This window comes from Chiloscyllium plagiosum, unplaced genomic scaffold (assembly GCF_037043375.1).
Source record: "Chiloscyllium plagiosum isolate Xiang-an unplaced genomic scaffold, Cpla_swu_hap1 HiC_scaffold_4, whole genome shotgun sequence".
Classification (NCBI taxonomy): Eukaryota; Metazoa; Chordata; class Chondrichthyes; order Orectolobiformes; family Hemiscylliidae; genus Chiloscyllium; species Chiloscyllium plagiosum.
Window position 1 is genome coordinate 68,991,544 of NW_028270142.1, and position 21,371 is coordinate 69,012,914.

The 21,371-nt window shown below is 42.9% G+C and overlaps 2 protein-coding genes across 2 annotated transcripts in view; one reads left to right on the forward strand and one right to left on the reverse strand.

Annotated features, from left to right (window-relative positions):
• The window catches only part of LOC122549124 (solute carrier family 25 member 32-like), a 48,394-nt gene extending 37,993 nt beyond the window's left edge, over positions 1-10,401 (reverse strand). Inside the window, exons 1-2 of the mRNA XM_087986302.1 lie at positions 10,156-10,401; positions 1,703-1,853 (exon numbers count right to left, since the gene is read on the reverse strand). Of these exons, the coding sequence (XP_087842428.1) occupies positions 1,703-1,853; positions 10,156-10,324 (320 nt within the window). The 5' untranslated portion in view covers positions 10,325-10,401. The remainder of the gene's footprint in view (positions 1-1,702; positions 1,854-10,155) is intronic.
• dcaf13 (ddb1 and cul4 associated factor 13) overlaps positions 10,324-21,371 on the forward strand; it is a 75,258-nt gene continuing 64,210 nt past the window's right edge. Inside the window, exons 1-2 of the mRNA XM_043688437.2 lie at positions 10,324-10,646; positions 12,619-12,818. Of these exons, the coding sequence (XP_043544372.1) occupies positions 10,577-10,646; positions 12,619-12,818 (270 nt within the window). The 5' untranslated portion in view covers positions 10,324-10,576. The remainder of the gene's footprint in view (positions 10,647-12,618; positions 12,819-21,371) is intronic.

Genomic DNA, 21,371 nt, shown 5'->3' on the forward strand with positions numbered 1-21,371 from the left:
TTATCAATTGCACACATGCACAGAACGTAAAGCATTTTCAATAATTTGCAAGTGATTCTGAGACTTCCTTGTATTTGTTTGGTACTTTTATCTAATCATTCAACTGCAATGAATCTGGTTACGGCACCCAAGTCTGAGAGTATAATATAGTACTATTTGTGGATACACTGAAGTGTGGGTTGGACAATACACAGACACATTGAAATAGCTGAAATTGTCTGGCTTAGAACATCAGATTCAATTCTGTGAACTGGACAATGCACACTTGGGAAGATTACATCCAGGCAAGAGTCTGACAGATGGTTGGCCCTGCTGCAGAAAGGAGACTTTTTTTGGATTGATTTTAAGATTTGTAATATTTTCCTGCATGGTTGAATTCTACTAAAATGTGATTACAATAGATTTTATTTTTAAGTTTATACAATAGGATTAATGAAGAATGAAACAGCTTTATGATGAGATAAAAATTTATTTTGGTGAAAAAGTGATCAACTCTTAACTGATGAAAAATAAGAAACTGATTGATAGTTTGCTGGTCATAACATAAATGGCAGTTTTACATCCATGGTAGCCACAAGATATTATTGCAGAAATTCAGGCTTTAAATGAATAAGCCACACCATCAATCAGGTTTATTTGTCATTTATTCTGTTCATATTTTAGAAGGAAAAAGACTCTCACCTTTCATAGCCAACAGACATCTCAATTTGTTTTAGTCAATGAAGTACTTTTGAAACACAGCACACAGGATACAGGAATCATCAATTCCATCCTCACCTTACTGCTCGTCTTCAACATAGTGCCACAGAATCTTTTACAAGCACCTGAAAGTTCAGACCATGCCTCAGCTAAACCCTTCATCTGAAAGACGGCAACTTTGACAGTGCAGCAGTCTTGAGGGAATGCACTGGAGTGTCAGACTTAGGTTTTTTTTCCTGAGCCCAAGTCCTGCAGTGACTGACACTTCAACCTAGAACCTTCCGATTTGCAGATACAAACAAATATGCTGAATATCTGCATACATTTCAAATTTTTGGCTCAGATCTGCATCGTGCTGCTTATCAATCACAGCTGCATCTCAGTGGCAAGCTGCTGAGTATTAGCCAGGAATTTCTTTATAGGGAAGGGAACTTGTCAGAAGGACTGTCTTAGGACACCCTCACAAATCCCAAGTATCAAATTTACAGGAGGGTTGTGGGAGCATATGAATAAGTCATCCAATATTTTGTCCAAACAAGCATCCGATTTTCTTTTTTTATTATTCTTTCAAGTGATATGGGTATTGCTGGCTAGATTTATTATCATGGAGAAGGTGTGAGCTGTCTTCTTGAACCACTGCAGTCCTCTGCAGGTCGTGTACCTATGATGCTGTTTAGGTACGGAGTTCCAAACTTTTAACAAAACAATGGAGGAATAATATAATTCCAAGTCAGGATGGTATGCAGCTTAGTGGTGGAGTTGTCCATATGTACCTGCTGCCCGAGTCGTTCTACGTGTTGGATGATGGTACTAACTGGCCCTGGAACTGCTGGATTCACTGATGGTCATCTTGCAAAATTCTACACTACAAGAATTTTGAATGAAGGTTGCGATGGTCTTTGACAGTCAATGGAGACTCAGTGGACTGAATGGCCTCTATCTGCACTCAATGGTTCTGTGAATTCTAGTTGAGCCTAGTGGTAGTAACATTTCTAGTACTTACAAGAAGAAGTATAATCCCCAAGATAAACCTGCACCCCAGATATTTGGGGTTACTCCTTGGTAAAGGCCTCTAATTCCTTCCTGTTTCCAGATACTTCTGACACAATGAACAATTCCATTGTATTTTGGCCTCATCTGCAACCCATCACTCACTGCAAAAAGAAAAAAAAACACATTCCACATTCAAATAAGTTAGGTTTCCAGTTCATATATTATTTGTTAGTCTTTTATCAAACTACTGAACATTTCTAATATAATAAGTGACAACTTACAGTCCTCAGGCAGAACTCATAAATGTTCATCATTCAGTTAAACACTTCTACCTCAGTGGCATGAGTTAATCACTCTAACCCTGTTGACATGTTGGTCACACTGCTCTTTTTCTCTGTGGATAGTTAGCTTGCACATTCCAATAACCTCTTGATCAATATTACCTGGAGCTGCTTGGTCAATCATTGGGGCAAGGTCTAAAGAGATGCCAAGCAAAGTGCAGTCCATAAATCCACAAAAGCTGGAAAGAAAGAAGAAACTGCTTCTCACCCACTATCAAGGTGAAAGAAGGCTGAAATAGAGCAATGGGTTCTGGTGATCATGGATTGACATGTTAACAAAATCTGACACCAATCAACCATTTTTTTATCACAAAAATAGTATTCCACAGGGTGGTTCCCCAGCCAGGAGAGACTGTGACCGTCTGACATCACCAAACCCGGATGATGAACCTATCTAAATCAGGCGGACAATGATTCTGCCCCAAGGTCCCAAAATTAAATAATGTCAGGCACATGCTTCTCAAAGTCCACCTTCAAAGTCTGCGATGATCAAGATTGCAGGCAGAGATAGGGCTGCAAAAGCGAAGTCCCTAATCCACAATCTGCACAAACAGGTCAGATGCATGAATGCTACTGGGACACCAGTTTTGGGAAAGAGGAGCCCTTTGGTACCATTAACCTGTAACTGAGCTATTTTTGTTTGGGATATCCACTGCTCATCACAAATGGCAAGGGAGCAAGGAAGGTTAACTGAAAATAGGCAACCCCACTTTCTCCTGAGAGAACTCTGCCCAATAGGATCATCACATATTCAGTCAAACAAAGAAAACTCTAAATTTTCCAACTTGTGATATCAGGATGGTCAAGGATGATCTTGAGAGTGACCATCCCTAAAGATGATCTGTAATCCTTTCACACAAATTATCAAGACTCCAAATTAACATCCCTACCGACAGTGAGACCCACATTCTTGGGGATGAGTAGCTGAAAGAACAAGAAAGGGGGTAAAACCACCTGGAAAGATTAACAGCAACCCTCACATCCACAGAAATGGTTGCCCTTGGATCAACCTTCCCCCTACATCCCTATTGTACAAATGAAAACGTCATGATATAAGGACCATTAGCTCAAGCATTTAACCATCATCTGCACTTATGCCTAGATCTTTGACCAAAGATGTTGTTGTTATTATAATAAATAATATTTTCTACCAGAAAGACAAAAACAAAATCACATGGAGCGATCAAAACTCTATGGTGTCATGCTTGGGGTAGCAAGCTGAAAAAGAATGCTTGTCCCCTTCCCCAATTTCGGGAATGAGGAAGCCATAATTACTTTAAAAAAAAATGAAGAAAACGATGCTGGAGAAACTATCAAGGTGTTTTCATCTTATCTATAGCAAGGAAACTCCTGACAAGTAATTTCCTGAAATACGTATTTTTGGTGGCTGAAGAAATCCTTCCAGAACAAAGATGTTTTTTGGAGGTGATGGGTTTCATGGCCACTGGCTGGAGAATTGGCAAGAACCAATCTGCCTCTTCAGAGAAGGCCTGCTGTGCTGCATACCAATCAGACAGTTCAACAACAGGTCTTCAACAGCAAGATCCCAGTGGCAGGTAGTCCAGACTGCCAAAGGATACTGCTCTCCAAAGAGGAGGCAGGGATTGCTGCAGAAACAGATTCGGGACTGGAAGAAGTGATGGCGGAAACAGTTTTGTAGGGGAGGGCACTGAATTCATTCTCAACTCCGACCACCCACCCAAAAGGCCACGAAAATTCAATTGGGACAAAGGTGCTCCTGTGTGTGTTGAAGTGATAGAATCTGTCAAGAGCTGATTTGCCAATCACAACTGTTTCTTCCACAGTTGATAGGTTACTTGATATGATGCAGTTGAGCCTATCAGCATCAAGTACAAAACAGAAACTGCTTACTTTAGGAAGTGGTATGGGAAAGTGAGTGTTATCTCTTCAGTCATCCCCATCAGGGTGCACCTCTAGTATGCCTGTGACATAAGCACAAGCAACAGATCCAGAGTTTCCACTATGGTGGTTTGTGATGGAGGGTGTGGGGAAGAATGAGTGAAGTTACATATTAGCAATCAGGCAAGCCAATCCTCCCACTTGTGAGTTGGTATGGTCAGCTAAGCTGCCATTCACTGGGGCCAGGAGAAGTTTCCCTGTGCAATGTGATGGTTGTATCTTCCATCTGAGTGGATATTGCTGCTCTGACACTTACTGTCAAAACATTAATGATCCCCTTGCTTACTTTAATTTATACATTTATGTTAAAGAAAATTTCAACTTCACTAGAATTTTTTTCTCCTTAATTGAGTTTCAAAGTTATTTCGTTTCTGCAAAACAAAACCATTAATAATCATCTGCACAGTTTATTTGTGGGTGCGATACAGAAACATGTTACGCTTCTTTGAGTGTGAATCTTCCAGTCTGCCAAACTATTTGATTGACATGCATATACTTAGTTCTTTCCATCAGATTTAAGGTTCATACTTATAGACAAAAATACTAAGAGTGTTGTTTTTAATTTCCTGGTCTTTTTATAACATTGAACAATGCAACTATTTTTCATTCATTTATGGATTGCAGGTGGGTAGGCCAGAATATATTGCCCATATACTGCCAATTGACATAGCTGCCATTTGGTCATCTCTCTACTCCAGATTTAATGGACTTTACAATTCACCATTTGCTGTGGTGTAATTCAAACTCATGTTTTTCTATTCATTCATAAGCTGTGGGAGTCAATGGCTAGGCCACAATCAGGGCAAGAAGGGACAAGGTAGGACTAATAAATTAAACTGCATTTATTTCAATGCAAGGTGCCTAACAGGGAAGGCATATGAACTCATGGTTAGGAACATGGGACTGTGATATCTTGGCAATTACAGAAACACGGCTCAGGGATGGGCAGGACAGGCAGCTTAATGTTCCAGGATACAAATGCTACAGGAAGGATAGAAAGGGAGGCAAGAGAGGATAGCATTACAGCTGTGCTGAGGGAGCATATTCCCAGAAATACATCCAGGAAAGTTACTTGGGTGGAACTGAGAAATAAGAAAGGGACGATCACCTTATTGGGATTGTATCATAGACCCCCTAATAGTCAGAGGGAAATTAAGAAACAAACTTGTAAGGAGATCTCAGCGATCTGTAAGAATAATAGGGTGGTTACGGTAGGGGATTTTAACTTTCCAAACATAGACTGGGACTGCCATAGTGTTAAAGGTTTAGATGGAGAGGAATTTGTTAAGTGCGTACAAGACAATTTTCTGATTCAGTACTACTAGAGAAGGTGCAAAACTTGACCTAGTTTTGGGGAATAAGGCAGGGCAGGTGACTGAGGTGTCAGTGGAACACTTGGGGGCAGGTGACCATAATTCTATTAGATTTAAAATAGGGATGGAAAAGAATAGACCAGATCTAAAAGTTGAAGTTCTAAATTGGAGAAAGGCCAATTTTGATGGTATTAGGCAAGAATCTTCACCTCCATCCCCCATCACGAAGCCCTCCGCTTCTTCCTTTTCCACCGACCCAACCAGTACCCTTCCACTGACATCCTCCTTCGACTGACTGAACTGGTCCTCACTCTGAACAACTTCTCTTTCCAATCCTCCCACTTCCCCCAAACCAAAGGAGTAGCCATGGGCACCCACATGGGCCCCAGCTATGCCTGCCTCTTCTTCGGATATGTGGAACAGTCCATCTTCCGTAGCTACACTGGCATCACCCCCCACCTTTTCCTCCGCTACATTGATGACTGTATCGGCGCTACCTTGTGCTCCCATGAGGAGGTTGAACAGTTCATCTACTTTACTAACACCTTCCACCCCGACCTCAAATTTACCTGGACCGTCTCAGACTCCTCCCTCCCCTTTCGAGACCTCTCCATTTCTATCTCAGGTGGCCGACTCAACACGGACATTTACTATAAACCGACCGACTCCCACAGCTACCTAGATTACACCTCCTCCCACCCTGCCCCCTGTAAAAATGCCATCCCATATTCCCAATTCCTTCGCCTCCGCCGCATCTGCTCCCAGGAGGACCAATTCCAATACTGATCAACCCAGAGGGCCTCCTTATTCAAAGACCGCAATTTCCCCTCAGACGTGGTTGACGATGCTCTCCACCGCATCTCCTCCACTTCCCGCTCCTCCGCCCTTGAAGCCCGCCCCTCTAATCGCCACCAGGACAGAACTCCACTGGTCCTCACCTACCACCCCACCAACCTCCATATACATTGTATCATCCGTCGTCATTTCCGCCACCTCCAGACAGACCCCACCACCAAGGATATCATTCCCTCCCCTCCCCTATCAGCGTTCTGGAAAGACCACTCCCTCCGCGACTCCCTTGTCAGGTCCACACCCCCCACCAACCCAACCTCCACTCCCGGCACGTTCCTCTGCAACCGCAAGAAATGCAAAACTTGCGCCCACACCTCCCCCCTCACTTCACTCCAAGGCCCCAAGAGATCCTTCCATATCTGTCACAAATTCACCTGCACCTCCACACACATCATTTACTGCATACGCTGCACCCAGTGTGGCCTCCTCGACATTGGGGAGACAGGCTGCCTACTTGCGGAACGTTTCAGAGAACACCTCTGGGGAACCCGCACCAACCAACCCAACCGTCCTGCGGCGGAACACTTTAACTCCCCCTCCCACTCCGCCAAGGACATGCAGGTCCTTGGCCTCCTCCATCGCCAGACCATGGCAACACGACGCCTGGAGGAAGAGCGCCTCATCTTCCGCCTAGGAACCCTCCAACCACAAGAGATGAATGCAGATTTCTCCAGATTCCTCATTCTCCCCCCCCCCGACCTTATCTCAGTCCCACCCTCAGACTCAGCACCGCCTTCTTGACCTGCAATCTTCTTCCTGACCTCTCCACCCCCACCCCCTCTCCGGCCTATCACCCTCACCTTAACCTCCTTCCACCTATTGCATTCTCAACACCCCTCCCCCAAGTCCATCCTCCATACCTTTTATCTTAGCCTGCTTGGCACACCTTCCTCATTCCTGAAGAAGGGCTTATGCCCGAAACGTCAATTCTCCTGCTCCTTGGATGCTGCCTGACCTGCTGCGCTTTTCCAGCAACACATTTTTCAGCAAGAATCTTCAAAAGCTGAATGGGGGACAGATGGTCGCAGTTAAAGGGACGGCTGAAAAATGGGAAGCCTTCAGAAATTATATAATGAGAATCCAGAGAAAGAATAGTCCTGTCAGGGTGAAAGGAAAGGCTGGTAGGTATTGGGAATGCTGGATGACGAAAGAAATTGAGAGTTTGGTTAAGAAAAAGAAGGAAGCATATGTAAGGTATAAACAGGATAAATCAAGTGAATCCTTAGAAGAATATAAAGGCAATAGGAGTATACTTAAGAGGGAAATCAGGAGGGCAAAAAGGGGACATGAGATAGCTTTGGCAAATAGAATTAAGGAGAATTCAAAGGGCTTTTACAAATACGTTAAGGACAAAAGGGTAACGAGGGAGAGAATAGGGGCCCTCAAAGATCAGCAAGGCGGTCTTTGTGTGGAGCCGCAGATACTAAATGAGGATTTTGCATTAGTATTTAGCATTAGTATTTACTGTGGAAAAGGATATGGAAGATATAGACTGTAGGGAAATAGATGGTGACATATTGCAACATGTCCAGATTACAGAGGAGGAAGTGTTGGATGTCTTGAAACAGGTAAAGGTGGATACATCCCCAGGTAAAGGTGGATAAATCAGGTGTACCCGAAAACTCTGTGGTAAGGTAGAGAAGTGATTGCTGAGCCTCTTGCTGAGATATTTGTATCATCGATAGTCACAGGTGAGGTGCCGGAAGACTGGAGGTTGGCAAACATGGTGGCACTGTTTAAGAAGGATGGTAAGGACAAGCCAGGGAACTATCGACCATTGAGCCTGACCTCGGTGGTGGGCAAGTTGTTGAAGGGAATCCTGAGGGACAAGATGTACATGTATTTGGAAAGGCAAGGATTGATTAGGGATAGTCAACATGGCTTTGTGCATGGGAAATCATGTCTCACAAACTTGATCCAGTTCTTTAAAGAAGTAACAAGGAGGATTGATGAGGGCAGAGTGGTAGATATGATCTATATGGACTTCAATAAGGCGTTCAACAAGGTTCCCCATGGGAGACTGGTTAACAAGGTTAGATCTCATGGAATACAGGGAGAACTAGTCATTTGGATACAGAACTGGCTCATAGGTAGAAGACAGAGGGTGGTGTTTTTCAGACTGGAGGCCTGTGACCAGTGGAGTGCCACAAGGATCAGTGCTGGGTCCTCTACGTTTTGTCATTTACATAAATGATTTGGATGCGAGCATAAGAGGTACAGTTAGTAAGTTTGCAGATGACACCAAAATTGGAGGTGTGGTGGACAGCGAAGAGGGTTACCTCAGATTACAACAGGATTTGATCAGATGGGCCAATGAGCTGAGAAGTGGCAGATGGAGTTTAATTCAGATAAATGCGAGTTGCTGCATTTTGGGAAAGCAAATCTTAGCAGGACTTTTATACTTAATGGTAAGGTCCTCGGGAGTGTTGCTGAACAAAGAGACTTTGGAGTGCAGGTTCATAGCTCCTAAAAAGTGGAGTCACAGGTAGATAGGATAGTGAAGAAGGTGTTTGGTATGCTTTCCTTTATTGGTCAGAGTATTGAGTACAGGAGTTGGGAGGCCATGTTGCGGCCATACAGGACATTGGTTAGGCCACTGTTGGAATATCGCGTGCAATTTTGGTCTCCTTCCTATCGGAAAGATGTTTTGAAACTTGAAAGGGTTCAGAAAAGATTTACAAGGATGTTGCCAGGGTTGGAGGATTTGAACTGTTGGGAGAGGCTGAACAGGCTGGGGCTGTTTTCCCTGGAGCGTTGGAGGCTGAGGGGTGACTTTACAGAGGCTTACAAAATTATGAGGGGCATGGATAGGGTTAATAGACAAAGTCTTTTCCCTGAGTCCAGAACAAGAGGGCATAGGTTTAGGATGAGAGGGGAAAGATATAAATGAGATCTAAGGGGCAACTTTTTCACACACAGGGTGGTACGAGTATGGAATGAGCTGCCAGAGGAAGTGGTGGAGGCTGATACAATTGCAATATTTAAGACGCATTTGGATGGGCTAATGAATAGGAAGGGTTTGGAAGGATATGGGCCGAGTGTGGCAGGTAAGACTAGATTGGGTTGGGATATCTGGTTTGACTGAAGGGTCTGTTTCCATGCTGTACATCTCTATGACTCTAATGCCCATCCCTAATTGTCCCGAGGGCAAAAGAGAATCAACCACATCACTGTGGATCTGGACTCACTTGTACCTGGGTCTCTGGATTAACAGTCTAGCAATAATAGCATTGCCTCCCATAGAACACAGGCCTGGACTTCTGGTGTGCTCCTATGGTGACATTACCATAATACCATCACTTTCCTTGTAATGCCAAAACAGAGAGTGAAGATGAAATTATCCTTCCTCTTGGCTGTTTTATGCATTGTGTAACTGAAAACGGGAAAAAAATATTTGGGGAAAGGAACATGTCAGATTTATTACAATAAATCAGCAAAAACAACTGATTTATAAATTCTAAATTAAAAGTTGCATCTTATCCACATTGGGATTTGTGCTACCTTATCTAAAGGAAATCCTAAACAAAAACCAAGCGACGCTCCGAAAGCTCGTGTGCTTCCAATTAAACCTGTTGGACTATAACCTGGCGTTGTGTGATTTTTTAACTTTGTACACCCCAGTCCAACACCGGCATCTCTAAATCATGACAACTTCACTCCCAACACTTGAGCAGCGGTAGAGGCGGAACGGAAGTCAAACCCACACTCTGGATGCGAGGGTTCGAGAGGAGAAATGTCCTACCCCATCTGCTGGAAGGTGGGCGGTTCGGTAAGTGTCCTGTTTGTTCGCAACCCACCTAAGGATTCGTCCGGCAGTGACATTCCCCCATCCCCTCCCCTGTTCATTTTCAGGCCCACACCAGCCAGGCCACCCTGTTCTGTCTCGTCCACTATCCTGCCACATGTCGTCCTCCGAGGCTGGGTAACACCTCGGACACCCCTGAGTGTAGATGGCAGACTGTCTGCTGGTCACTATCCTTTTCTGCTTTAACGGAAAGTGTGGGTGAGGCACGGTGAAATTCAGGACTCCCTTTTACCTGCGAACCTGATCTTGACCAGATCGAGCGGATGCAACGCCAGCGTAGAGACCACCCCGCCGCTGATACCAGCTACCAGGTTCTCATATTTCACCAGCTCCAAGAACTTCAGCAGGGCAGCTGTCCAGCTCAGCTCAGCATTGGGGGCCTGCCCGGCTCCTGAGGACATTCCTCTTCTCGGTGAGAGCCCCTTGGAGCCAAATAACAAGCGACACCAATAGAAGAGGGGGCAACTGCCAGGCACGCGCGTCAGAGGGCAAAGGGCAAGGCGCCGCCATCGCTCCGCCCCTTGCGTCAACGTTTTCACGGCGGGGCCTGGTAATTCGTGGCCTAACGAATAGACGGCGGTCACGGCTAAATTTGAAAACGAGTTGGAGGATTACATAGTCGTTGGGCGAGACTGGAATTGGCTCCCCGTACAATGAAGGTGAAAATCCTCTCCCGCAATCCGGACGATTACGTTCGAGAAACGAAGAATGATATTCAGAGAGGTAAGCAGGCTGGAGGTCGGTCTCCTCATTTACTGTCACCACAACAACTGTGGGCTCCCACAGTCCAAAGATGTGCAGATCAGGTGAATTGGCCATGCTAAATTGCCCGTAGTGTTAGGTAAGGGGTAAATGTAGGGGTATGGGGGGGTTGCACTTCGGCGGGTCGGTGTGGACTTGTTGGGCCGAAGGGCCTGTTTCCACACTGTAATGTAATCTAATCTAATCATTTCTTGTGGCACACGACTTGGTTAAAGGCCTCCAGTCTGAAACATAACACTTCGCCGCCACCACCTCCTACTTTCAAGCCAATTTTGTATCCAATTGGCTAGTTCCCCGTGGATTCAATGTGATCTAACCTTATTCTACCATGCTGAACCTTTTGCAGATTTGTGCATGGTGCTGAAGATATGCATCAGCAAACATCCCCATTTCTGATCTTGTGATGGGATGTATTATTTAATATATAATATTTCATCTGATTCATCTGAATATCTGAAAATGGTTAAGCATAGAATATTACCTTGAGGAGCTTTAGCACTTTAGTTGTACAGTGATAGCATCCCCACCTCTGGACCATTAGACTTGAGTTGAAGTCCCTCCTGCTCCAGAAGTTTGTGATTAAAATCCCTGAATGGGGTTGATTAGAAAAGTCTTATCCAGTAGGTTGTTGGCTTCTGGACAGAGAAGAGATCCAGAAAGGAAAGATGGAAACAAGTGTTACAGACAGACAGCATGACACAAAGGAAGAATGAACTCCTTCTGAGCTGTCATCATTCTCTGGAACTTGGCAGGTCTCAGCATATATATAAATCTCCACTATAAAATATACCTTGAGAAACTTGAGAGTTCTTGAGGTCAAGTGGTAGTATCCCTATCTCTGAGCCAGAGTTCAAGTCACACCTGCTCCAATGGCTTATCATAACATCTCTATACTGAAAAATATCCGCAAATTCAAATCAGCTCTCGCCTTACTCCTGATAGGTTGACTTGGGAAATTCAATCGTATCTTGAGGAAATTTAGGGTATTGTGCAGTGGTAGTGTTTCTTGTGTTGTGGGCCAGGAGGCCTGGGTTCAAGTTCCAACTGCAAAAGTGTGCAATGACACATCTGAACAGTTCTTCGACTTATTAACTTTGTTTTCTTTCTTTTTCTGCTTTCCACCAGATTCTCTCCCTAAGTATCTTTGTACCTAGCATGGTGCTGTAACTGGCAACTTTAAACTTTTCACTGTACATGTGATAATAAACCTAACTCAATTCAGAGGTTGAGTAAAATAAACCTTGTCTCTACTGAGACATCCTTGGACACAGTGATAGTGACCCTCCATCTGAGCTAGGAGGCTGAATCCAAGTCCCACTTGTCCCAGAGGTACTTTATAACATTTCTGAAAAAGTAGATTTTTTTTTAAAAAAGTCCTTTAGGAATTATTGCAGTAATATCCTGGAAATGAGAGACTGACCTCCAACACCTGCTGCTATTGCCCTTCTTTCGTGGTGGCTCAGAAAATTGTACATTCCTTCATGACAAATGGTAACTGGAAATCAGGAAGTGACAGACTTAGTAAATGCAACTTTTGTCTTTCACAGTGGAACAAAATTCCAGTAATGATGGAAACTTAAAATAAAAATACAACTTTTTTGTACTAGTGTCCACATGGAGAAGGGCATGTGCCCGAAACGTCGAATCTTCTGTTCCCTAGATGCTGCCTGACCTGCTGTGCTGTTCCAGCAATAAAGTTTCAGCTTTGATCTCCAGCGTCTGCAGACCTCACTTTCTCCACATGGAGACCCATGATTGCGTGTGTGATTTGGGAAGGAGGTGCATCATATTAAAGGAAGGTTATTGGTGTGTGGTCTAATTACATGCCACTACTGATAGAATATGTTTACTTTAATAACATATACTCTAATAACTTTGTCAAAATAATTGACTTTGTTCTCATTTGTTAAATCTCCAATTTTTATATGCTCAGTTCCAAGGAATTATGATCCTGTACTGCATCCTTTCGAGGTACCAAGGGAGTACACGAGAGCACTGAATGCAACCAAGCTGGAACGGGTTTTTGCTAAACCTTTTGTAGCATCATTGGATGGTCATGGAGATGGAGTGCATTGTATGGCCAAACACTTTAAGAGTTTGTCCAGAATAATCTCTGGAGCTTGCAATGGCGAGGTGAGTGATGTATGATTTATTGTCATAAAATACAGTTTGGTTTATGGTGGCAGAGTAGAGAGAACTTAAGTTGGTTGTGGGCAGTGACAAATAGATTTGTCATAGTCTATGGTGTGATTTTTATTAATTCATTCATGAATGTGTGAAAGCCTGGCTAGGCTAGCATTGATTACCCATCCCTAATTTTTCAGAGGGTAGTTAAGAGTCAACCACATTGCTGTAGTCTGGAATGGCGTGTAGCAACTAAAAACATATAACAAAGTACAAATACAAAGCAAGCTTAAAGCAGTACAGAGGAACCTTCTGGATGTAGGGTTGCTCGCTGAGCTGTAACGTTCGTTTTCAGACGTTTCGTCACCATTGTAGGTAACATCTTCAGTGAGCCTCTGAATGAAGCACTGGTGGCGTAGCCCGCTTTCTATTTAATATTTGAGTTTCCTAGGATTGGTGATGTCATTTCCTGTTCTTTTTCTCTGGGGTGGTAAACGGGATTCAAGGCAATGTGTTTGTTGATAGAGTTCCAGTTGGAATGCCATGCTTCTAGGAATTCTTCTGAGTGTCTCTGTTTGACTTGTCCTAGGATGGATATGTTGTCCCAGTCGAAGTGGTGTCCTTCCTTATCCATATGTAAGGATACTAGTGAGAGAGGGCCATGTCGTTTTGTGGCTAGTTGATGTTCATGTATCCTGGTGGCTAGTTTTCTGCCTGTTTGTCCAATGTAGTGTTTGTTACGGTTCTTGCAAGGTATTTTGTAAATGACATTAGTTTTGCTTGTTGTCTGTACAGGGTCTTTCAAGTTCATTAGCTGCTGTTTTAGTGTGTTGGTGGGTTTGTGGGCTACCATGATGCCAAGGGGTCTGAATACAGAGGAACCTTTGATTATCCGGCATTCAATTATCTGAATATTGGATTATTCGGCAAGATCGCAAGATGCTTGGCTAAACTATTTAATTAGATCTGATTAGATTAGATTACAGTGTGGAAACAGGCCCTTCGGCCCAACAAGTCGACACCCACCCGCCGAAGTGCAACCCACCCATACCCCTACATTTACCCCTTACCTAACACTACGGGCAATTTAGCATGGCCAATTCACCTGATCTGCACATCTTTGGACTGTGGGAGGAAACCGGAGCACCCGGAGGAAACCCACGCAGACATGGGGAGAACGTACAAACTCCACACAGTCAGTTGCCTGAGGCAGGAATTGAACCCGGGTCTCTGGCGCTGTGAGGCTACAGTGCTAACCACTGTGCCACCGTGCCGCCCATGCAATCTGGCATTCAGTTATCCAGAATTCGATTAACGGAATGCAATACTTTCTGTCCATGTCCTTCGGATAATCGGGGTTCCTCTGTACATTATTGTCCATTTTAGCACCTAATTTCCAAATCGTAATAATGTATCAAACCTTCATGTGTACCTACTGTGTGAATGGTTAAATTTTGAGAGTTCAGGCTGTTCAGAAAGGGAGGCTATCTGAGACAAAGTCAAAAGCTTTCTATCCTTTTTTTTGTGGAGATTGGATCCTGGAAGGGGACACCAAAATAGGTCTCCATTTCCCATGTTTTAACTTCAAAATCACTAAGCACATTTTTTAAATTTTCTTAATTTTGTTTTCTGGACTTTAATTCCTTTGTTTTCATTTTTATTTGCTAAAAAGTTTTTTTTAAATTTTATTTCTTTTTTTGATTCACTATATCATTCAAAATGCATTCTAATAATATAACCCTTACCATTATTTGATTGTACTCCTCTGAATTTGGCTCCTTTCTCCTCCGCAGACCAGCCTTGTTCCTGCTTCATGTTTGTCTGTACCTATCACTATTATTTCACAATTTTACTAGCTTGCTACAATTCCTTGTGTGCTATGTGAGGCATCAATTCAAACAACAATGTTGAATACAACATAAAGAGCCACATTATGGCACATTGGAAGAGATGAAGTGTAAAATAAATACTTTCTCGTTAGATGTATTATTATAAGCCCCTTGTAATTATGTTCAGTGACTGATTGATTGTTTGATTAAACTGAAAAAATAAATAAAATGCGTGGTCTATCAAGCCAAATTTCACTCTGCAATCTCAATTCCAGATTTATCATCAGCTGAGATTCCAACACAAAATCCACTGCTTTGTGAAGTTTTGATGTGAAGGTCCCAGTGTTCAAAGTCTGAAATCAAATGACACCAGGTTACAGTTCAACAGATTTATTTGAAATCACCAAGCTTTTGGAGTGCTGCTTGTTCATCAGGTGAAATGGAGGAAAGTGTACAAGCACAGAATATATAGACAGAGAGATAATGGCAAGATGATTCCAGGCAATTAAGAGTGTCAACATAAAAGTACAAATAGTGGGAGTGGTGTGTCAACAAGTTGAATAACAAGTCTTTGCAGGTGATCAAAAGTGTCAAATGGTGTAGTAAAGTGTCACCAGCTGAAAAACAAGTGAACGGATGACCTACCAATTGATTAATTGGGGCAGAGAGATAATTACAAAATATCATTGATTACTTATTATTATCTTGCTACATTAATCAGTTTATATAGTTTTCCATTACTTGTTATTTTGGTTAGACCCTCACCATGCAACTCTGATACCTATTTATGTTATTCCAGCCATTTGGTTTGTCTCTAGCACCGTCTTATTTTTGATTAATTGCATTTGTCTCTCTGCCTTAATTGATCGGTTCATAGGTCATCCCTTTGTTTGTTATTTAGCCTGGCAACACTTCACTCATACTATTTGTACTTAGGCCGTAAGACATAAGAGCAGAAATTAGGCCATTCAACCCATAGAGTCTGCTCTGCCATTAAATCGTGGTTAAAAGGTTTCTCAACCCCATTCCCCTGTTTTCTCCCCATAATCCTTGATCCCACATGACAATCCAGAAACTACCTATCTCTGTCTTAAATATACTCATTGCCTGGCCTCCACAGCCTTCTATAGCAGTGAATTTCACAGATTCATCACTGTCTGACTGAATTAGTTGTTTCTTATTTCCATTCTAAGGCTGTGCCCTCGCGTCCTAGTCTCCAACCAATGGAAACATCTTCCCAACATCCTCTGTCCAGGGCATTTAGTATTCTGAAAGTTTCAATTGGATCTGCAACTCCTCATCCTTCTACACTCCATCGAATGTAGACCTAGAGTTCTCAAACGTTCCTCATATGTTAAGTTTTTCATTCCGGGTGGATTCACTAACTTCCTCAGAACACACTCCTGGGCCAGTACATGCTTCCTGAGATATGGAGCCTAAAACTGCACACAATACTCCAAATGTGGTCTGACCAGAGCTTTATAGAGCCTCAGAAATGCATCCCTGTTTTTATATTCAATTCCTCTCAAAATAAGATTAGATTAGATTAGATTCTCTACAGTGTGGATACAGGCCCTTCAGCCCAACAAGTCCACACCGCCTGCCCCTCCGAAGACAAACCCACCCAAACTCATTCCCCTACCCTATATTTACCCCTGACTAACACTGTGGGCAATTTAGCATGGCCAATTCACCTGACCTGCACATCTTTTGGATTGTGGGAGGAAACCGGAGCACCCAGAGGAAACCCACGCAGGGAGAATGTGCAAACTCCACACAGACAGGCGGGAATCAAACCTAAGATCCTGGTGCTGTGAGGCAACAGTGCTAACCACTGAGCCACCATGCCGCCCCTAAATAAATGCCAATGTTGCATTTGCCTTCCGAAATACTGTCTCAACCTGCAAGTTTACTTTTGAGAGAAGCCGAGACTAGAACTCTCAAGTCTCTTTGCACTTCAGACTTCTGAATTTTCTCCCCATTTAGAAAATAGCCCATGCTTCTATTCTTCTTACGAAAGTGCACAACCTCCCATTTTCCCATGTTGTGCTCCATCTGCCACTACTTTACTCACTCTCCTAACCAAATCCTTCTGCAGCCTCCCTGCCTCCTCAATACTACCTGTCCCTCCACCCGTCTTTGTATCATCTGCAAATTTAGCCAGAATGCCCTCAGTTCCTTCATCCAGATTATTAATGTATAAAATGGAAAGTTATGGTCCCAACACTGACCCTGGCGGAACACCACTTGTCACCGGCTGCTATCCTGAGAAGGACGCTTTCATCCCCACTCTCTGCTTTCTGCCAGACAGCCAGGTTTTATCCATGCTAGCATCTTGCCTCTAACACCATAGGTTCTTATCTTACTCCGTAACCTCCTGTGTGGCACTTTGTCAAAGGCTTTCTTGAACTCCAGATAGATAACATCCATTGGATTTCCTTGATCTAACCTGCTCATTACTTCCTCAAATAATTCTCGCAGATTTGTCAGGCATGGCCTCACCTTGATGAAACCATGCTGACTTTGCCGTATTTCACCATACACGTCCAAGTATTCAGAAATCTCATCCTTCACAAAAGGATCCATGATCTTAGCCATGACCAAGGTCAGGCCGGTCTGTAATTTTCCATCTTTTGCTTTACTCCCTTTTTAAACAAGGGTGTCACGTTAGCAATTTTCCAGTTATCTGGGACCCTCCCTAATTCTTGCAATTCCTGAAAGATCACCACTAATGCCTCCACTATTTCTTCAGCTATCTCCCTTAGAACTCTGAACTCTGTAGACTCTCTGGTCTTAGTGATTTATCCGCCATTCAGTTTTTCTAGCACCTTCTGCTTTGTGATGGCCACCATTGTCAGCTTTGCCCCCTGAATCTCTGGAATCTTTGGGATATTACTTGTCTTTTACCATGAAGGCTGATGCGAAGTAATTGTTCAATTCCTCATCCATTTCCTTATTCCATACTACTCTCTCCAGCTTCATTTTCCAGTGGTCCAATGGCCACTTTTGCCTCTCTTTTGCCCTTTATATATCTAAAGAAACTCTTATAGTCTTCCTTTATATTACTGGCTAACTTAACCTCACACTTAATCTTCTCCCACCTTATTTCTTTTTTTTTTGCTGCTGTCTGTTGGTCTTTGCAAGCTCCAAATCCTCTGGTTTCTCACTGCCCTTCGCCACATTATATGCTTTCTTTTTTGCTTTTATGCTGTCTCAGTTTTCCTTAGTCAGCCATGATTGCCTCATCCTCCCTATACCATGCTTCTTTTTCCGAGGGATGATTTTTAGCATGTGTCTCCTGAATTATTCATAGAAACCCCTATTCCACTGTCGTTCCTGCTAGGGTCCTCTACCAGTCTATTCAGATCAGGGCCTCCCTTGTGCTTTTGCAGTTGCCTTTATTCAGCTTTAATACCATTACCTCTGATTCTGTGTTCTCTCTCTCAAATTGCAGAGGAAATTCAGTCATGTTATGCCTCTACAAATTCTCTACAAACCAGCCTCTACAAATTCTCTGGTTGTCCTCTGTTTAGCTTGTCCAATTATATCATAGTGTTGTCCCAGTCAAATTTATTGTCCTTGTTATCTGTGTGTATGGCTACTAGGGACAGCTGGCTGTGGCGTTTAGTAGCTAGTTGGTATTCATGGATGCGGATGGCTAGGTGTCTGCCTGCTTGTCCTATATAGTGTTATGTACAGTCTTTGCATGAAATCTTATAAACTCCTTTCATCTTGCACATGATGGGTATTGGGTCTTTTGAGAGAAGTCTGGCTGTTTGTTCTGAGATGTTTTTATATAAAGTAGCAAGTTAGATTGTGGCAGTCCTCCTCATGTTTGTCTGCAAGGCATCAGTGGATGAAGTTGCGGGGATTTCCGTTCTTGGCAAAGACTTTGTAGAAGTGTTCTTCTCTTCACCTTTTGAACAGGGTCCTAATGCAGCTTCTCCTGTGTGTGTTTGGATGGTTGCTGTTGTAGTTCAGGATGTGGTCTGTATGGCTATCTGTATGCTTTAATTGTGCATTCACCGTTCTGTGTTCTTTCTACCATCACATCCAGGAATGGGAGTTGATAGTTTGTTTCGCTCATATATTTGATTCCTGTGAGCATGGATTTGATAATCTGGTGTGTGTTCTTGATCTCTGTTCTCTTATTTATTTAAAGAGTATCATCCACGTATCTGACCCAGACTTTGGGTTGGATTTGTGAGAGGGCTGTTTGTTCCAGTCTTTGCATCCAGTCTTTCCAGTCCAGCTTCTGTTATGAGCCTGGAGATGGCTTAGCCCATAGGTGTCCCATTGATTTGTTCATGTTTCTGGCTGTTGAATATGAAGTGTGTCATCAAGCATGGGTCTAATAGCTTGAGTATGCAGTCCTTGTTGATAGGTTCCCTATCATGTCGTCTGTTCTGTTTGTCCAGGAAGTTGGCTTTTGTCTCTCTGGCAAAAGTTTTGCCAAATTTGTGCCTGTGTGCTTCCTTCTGCTTCACATGATAAAGGAGCAGTGGTTTGAAAGCCTTGATCTCACACAAGCCTGTTGGATTATACAGGCTTGGATTATGTGACTTCTGACTCTAAGAAGTATTCTAAAACACCAACTTGTGCATGATGAATGTCATAAAAGCAACATTATTTGAAACGCAGAAAAATAAAATACTGTAGATGATAGAAATCTGAACATCACACAAAAAATACTGGAAATATTTGTCAAGTCTGGCAAATCTGTAGAGAGAGAAAATGGAAAGGCTTTTGAGATAGAAACAGAATTAACATTTCAGGTCTGTCAGATTCAGGTCTCTTGAAAATTCATAACCAATGAGAGAGAAATCCTATTCTCTGACTATTACGCAACTCTCTCTATGTTGCTACATTCTTTGTCCTGATGGTTCTTCACCCCATCTTGAGCTGTTGTTTTGCACTGCTTCTTTTTGTCTCATAATGTATGTGTGGCCTCGACCTCTCATAACTAAGAATCTGTATTTTCTTCCTCATCCCCATTCTCTTGTAGACTGACCATCTTTGACCTGGAAGCAGTACAGCATGAAAAATGTGTAATTTAAGATGTCAAAGAAGTCTGTCATTGTTTTCAATAATGTTTGGAAAGGCCATTATATGAGTTTGCCCTGATAGTAGTTTTCTTCCAAGTGAACAGGAAAAAGAATTTTGTAATAAATGTGTAATCTTTGTTAGCAAATGTAACGAGTGAACCACAGATTGGTGCCAGGGGCTCCACTATTGGTGATCTATTTTGACAACTGAATGAAAGGACAGACTGTAATGCAGCCAGATTTGTTGATGTAAAGTTAGGCTGGAAAGCAGTTTGAGGAGGATACAAAGAAGCTTTAGAGGGATATACATAAGTTAAGTGAGTCAAAAAAAATGGTAGATGGTGAATGATGATGTAGGAAGATGAGTTTGTTCATTTTGGCAGAAGAATAGTAAAGCAAAATATTATGTAAATGGGAAAATAAAACAATGTGACACTGTACATAGATAAAGATAGCCCTTGCACATGATACAAAAAATATTGATGGTGTAGTGAGGAATTCAGAAGACCAATGGAAAGCTCGTCTTTATTTCAAGGAGAAAGGAGTACAAAGTAGGGATGTCTTGCTTACATTCGTGTAACACCTTTGGAGGATATCAGTAGTGTTACAAGCAGTTCAGAGATATACACTTAATTAATTCCTGAGGTGAAGACGTTATCTTCTGAAGAAAGCTTGAGCAGATTTGGCCTATGTTCATTGGACTTTAGAAGATTGAGTGGTGATATTATTAAAACATTCAAGATTCTGACGGGGCTTGGTAGCATCTGTGCTAAGAGGTGTTGCGGGTGGGGGGGTGCTGGAGGGTGGTGTAGGGTTAGTGGGGTTGGGGTGGGCGGGGAGTTTGGTTGCGGTGCGGGCAAGAGGCGGTGTTGGACGGGGTTTGTGAGGCTGTCTTGGGGGTGGGCAGCGGTGGGGAGAGCGGTGTTATGGGAGGGAGAGCGGCAGTGTGCTGCTGCCTAGTCTGAACTGGGAGCAGACTTAATAGAACACTCCGAACCCCAGAGGAAAGACATTGAATCGATTAACTGAATAATCAATTATCTGAACACAATAGTGCTCGCCCATCATCATTCAGATAATCGAGGTTCCCTGTAAGTGGTTTTGAGGAGATTGGAGAAAAATATTTTTCACCCAGAGGATGGTAGAAATATGCAATGTGCTGCCTGAGAGGGTAGTGGAAGCCAGTACTCCAGCAATACTGTATTTTAAGAAGTATCTGGAGGGGCATGCCAGGGCATACACTATTGACCAAGTGCAAATAATTTAATATTAATGTAGTCTGGTGGTCGGCATCACACATGGGTCTTCGTTCTCTGCTATCTGACTCTGACAGTGAATACTTGACCATTGATTATGTTCATGGATGTGTTGGTTGAATGTTTTGACATCGAAAGTTGTGGGTTTTTGTATGAGGGTTGGGGGAGAAGGTGTAGGAAAGAAAGTGCCACATCAGTTTAGCAATTAATATTTTCAGGCTGTGGAGGAGATTTAAAGGGCTGAATAGTCGACTCCTCCTCCTATTTCTTCTGATAATATTCATGTTACTGAGCACATCAGGAAACACTTGTGGAGAGAGGCCAGTAGTTAATCTTTCACGCTGTGATTGTTCGTCAGAAGTGTGCAGCTGGTCTGTGAGCAAGCATGGTTTTGTTGTGGATGTATAGTTAGTTTTGTTTCCTCAATCAGAA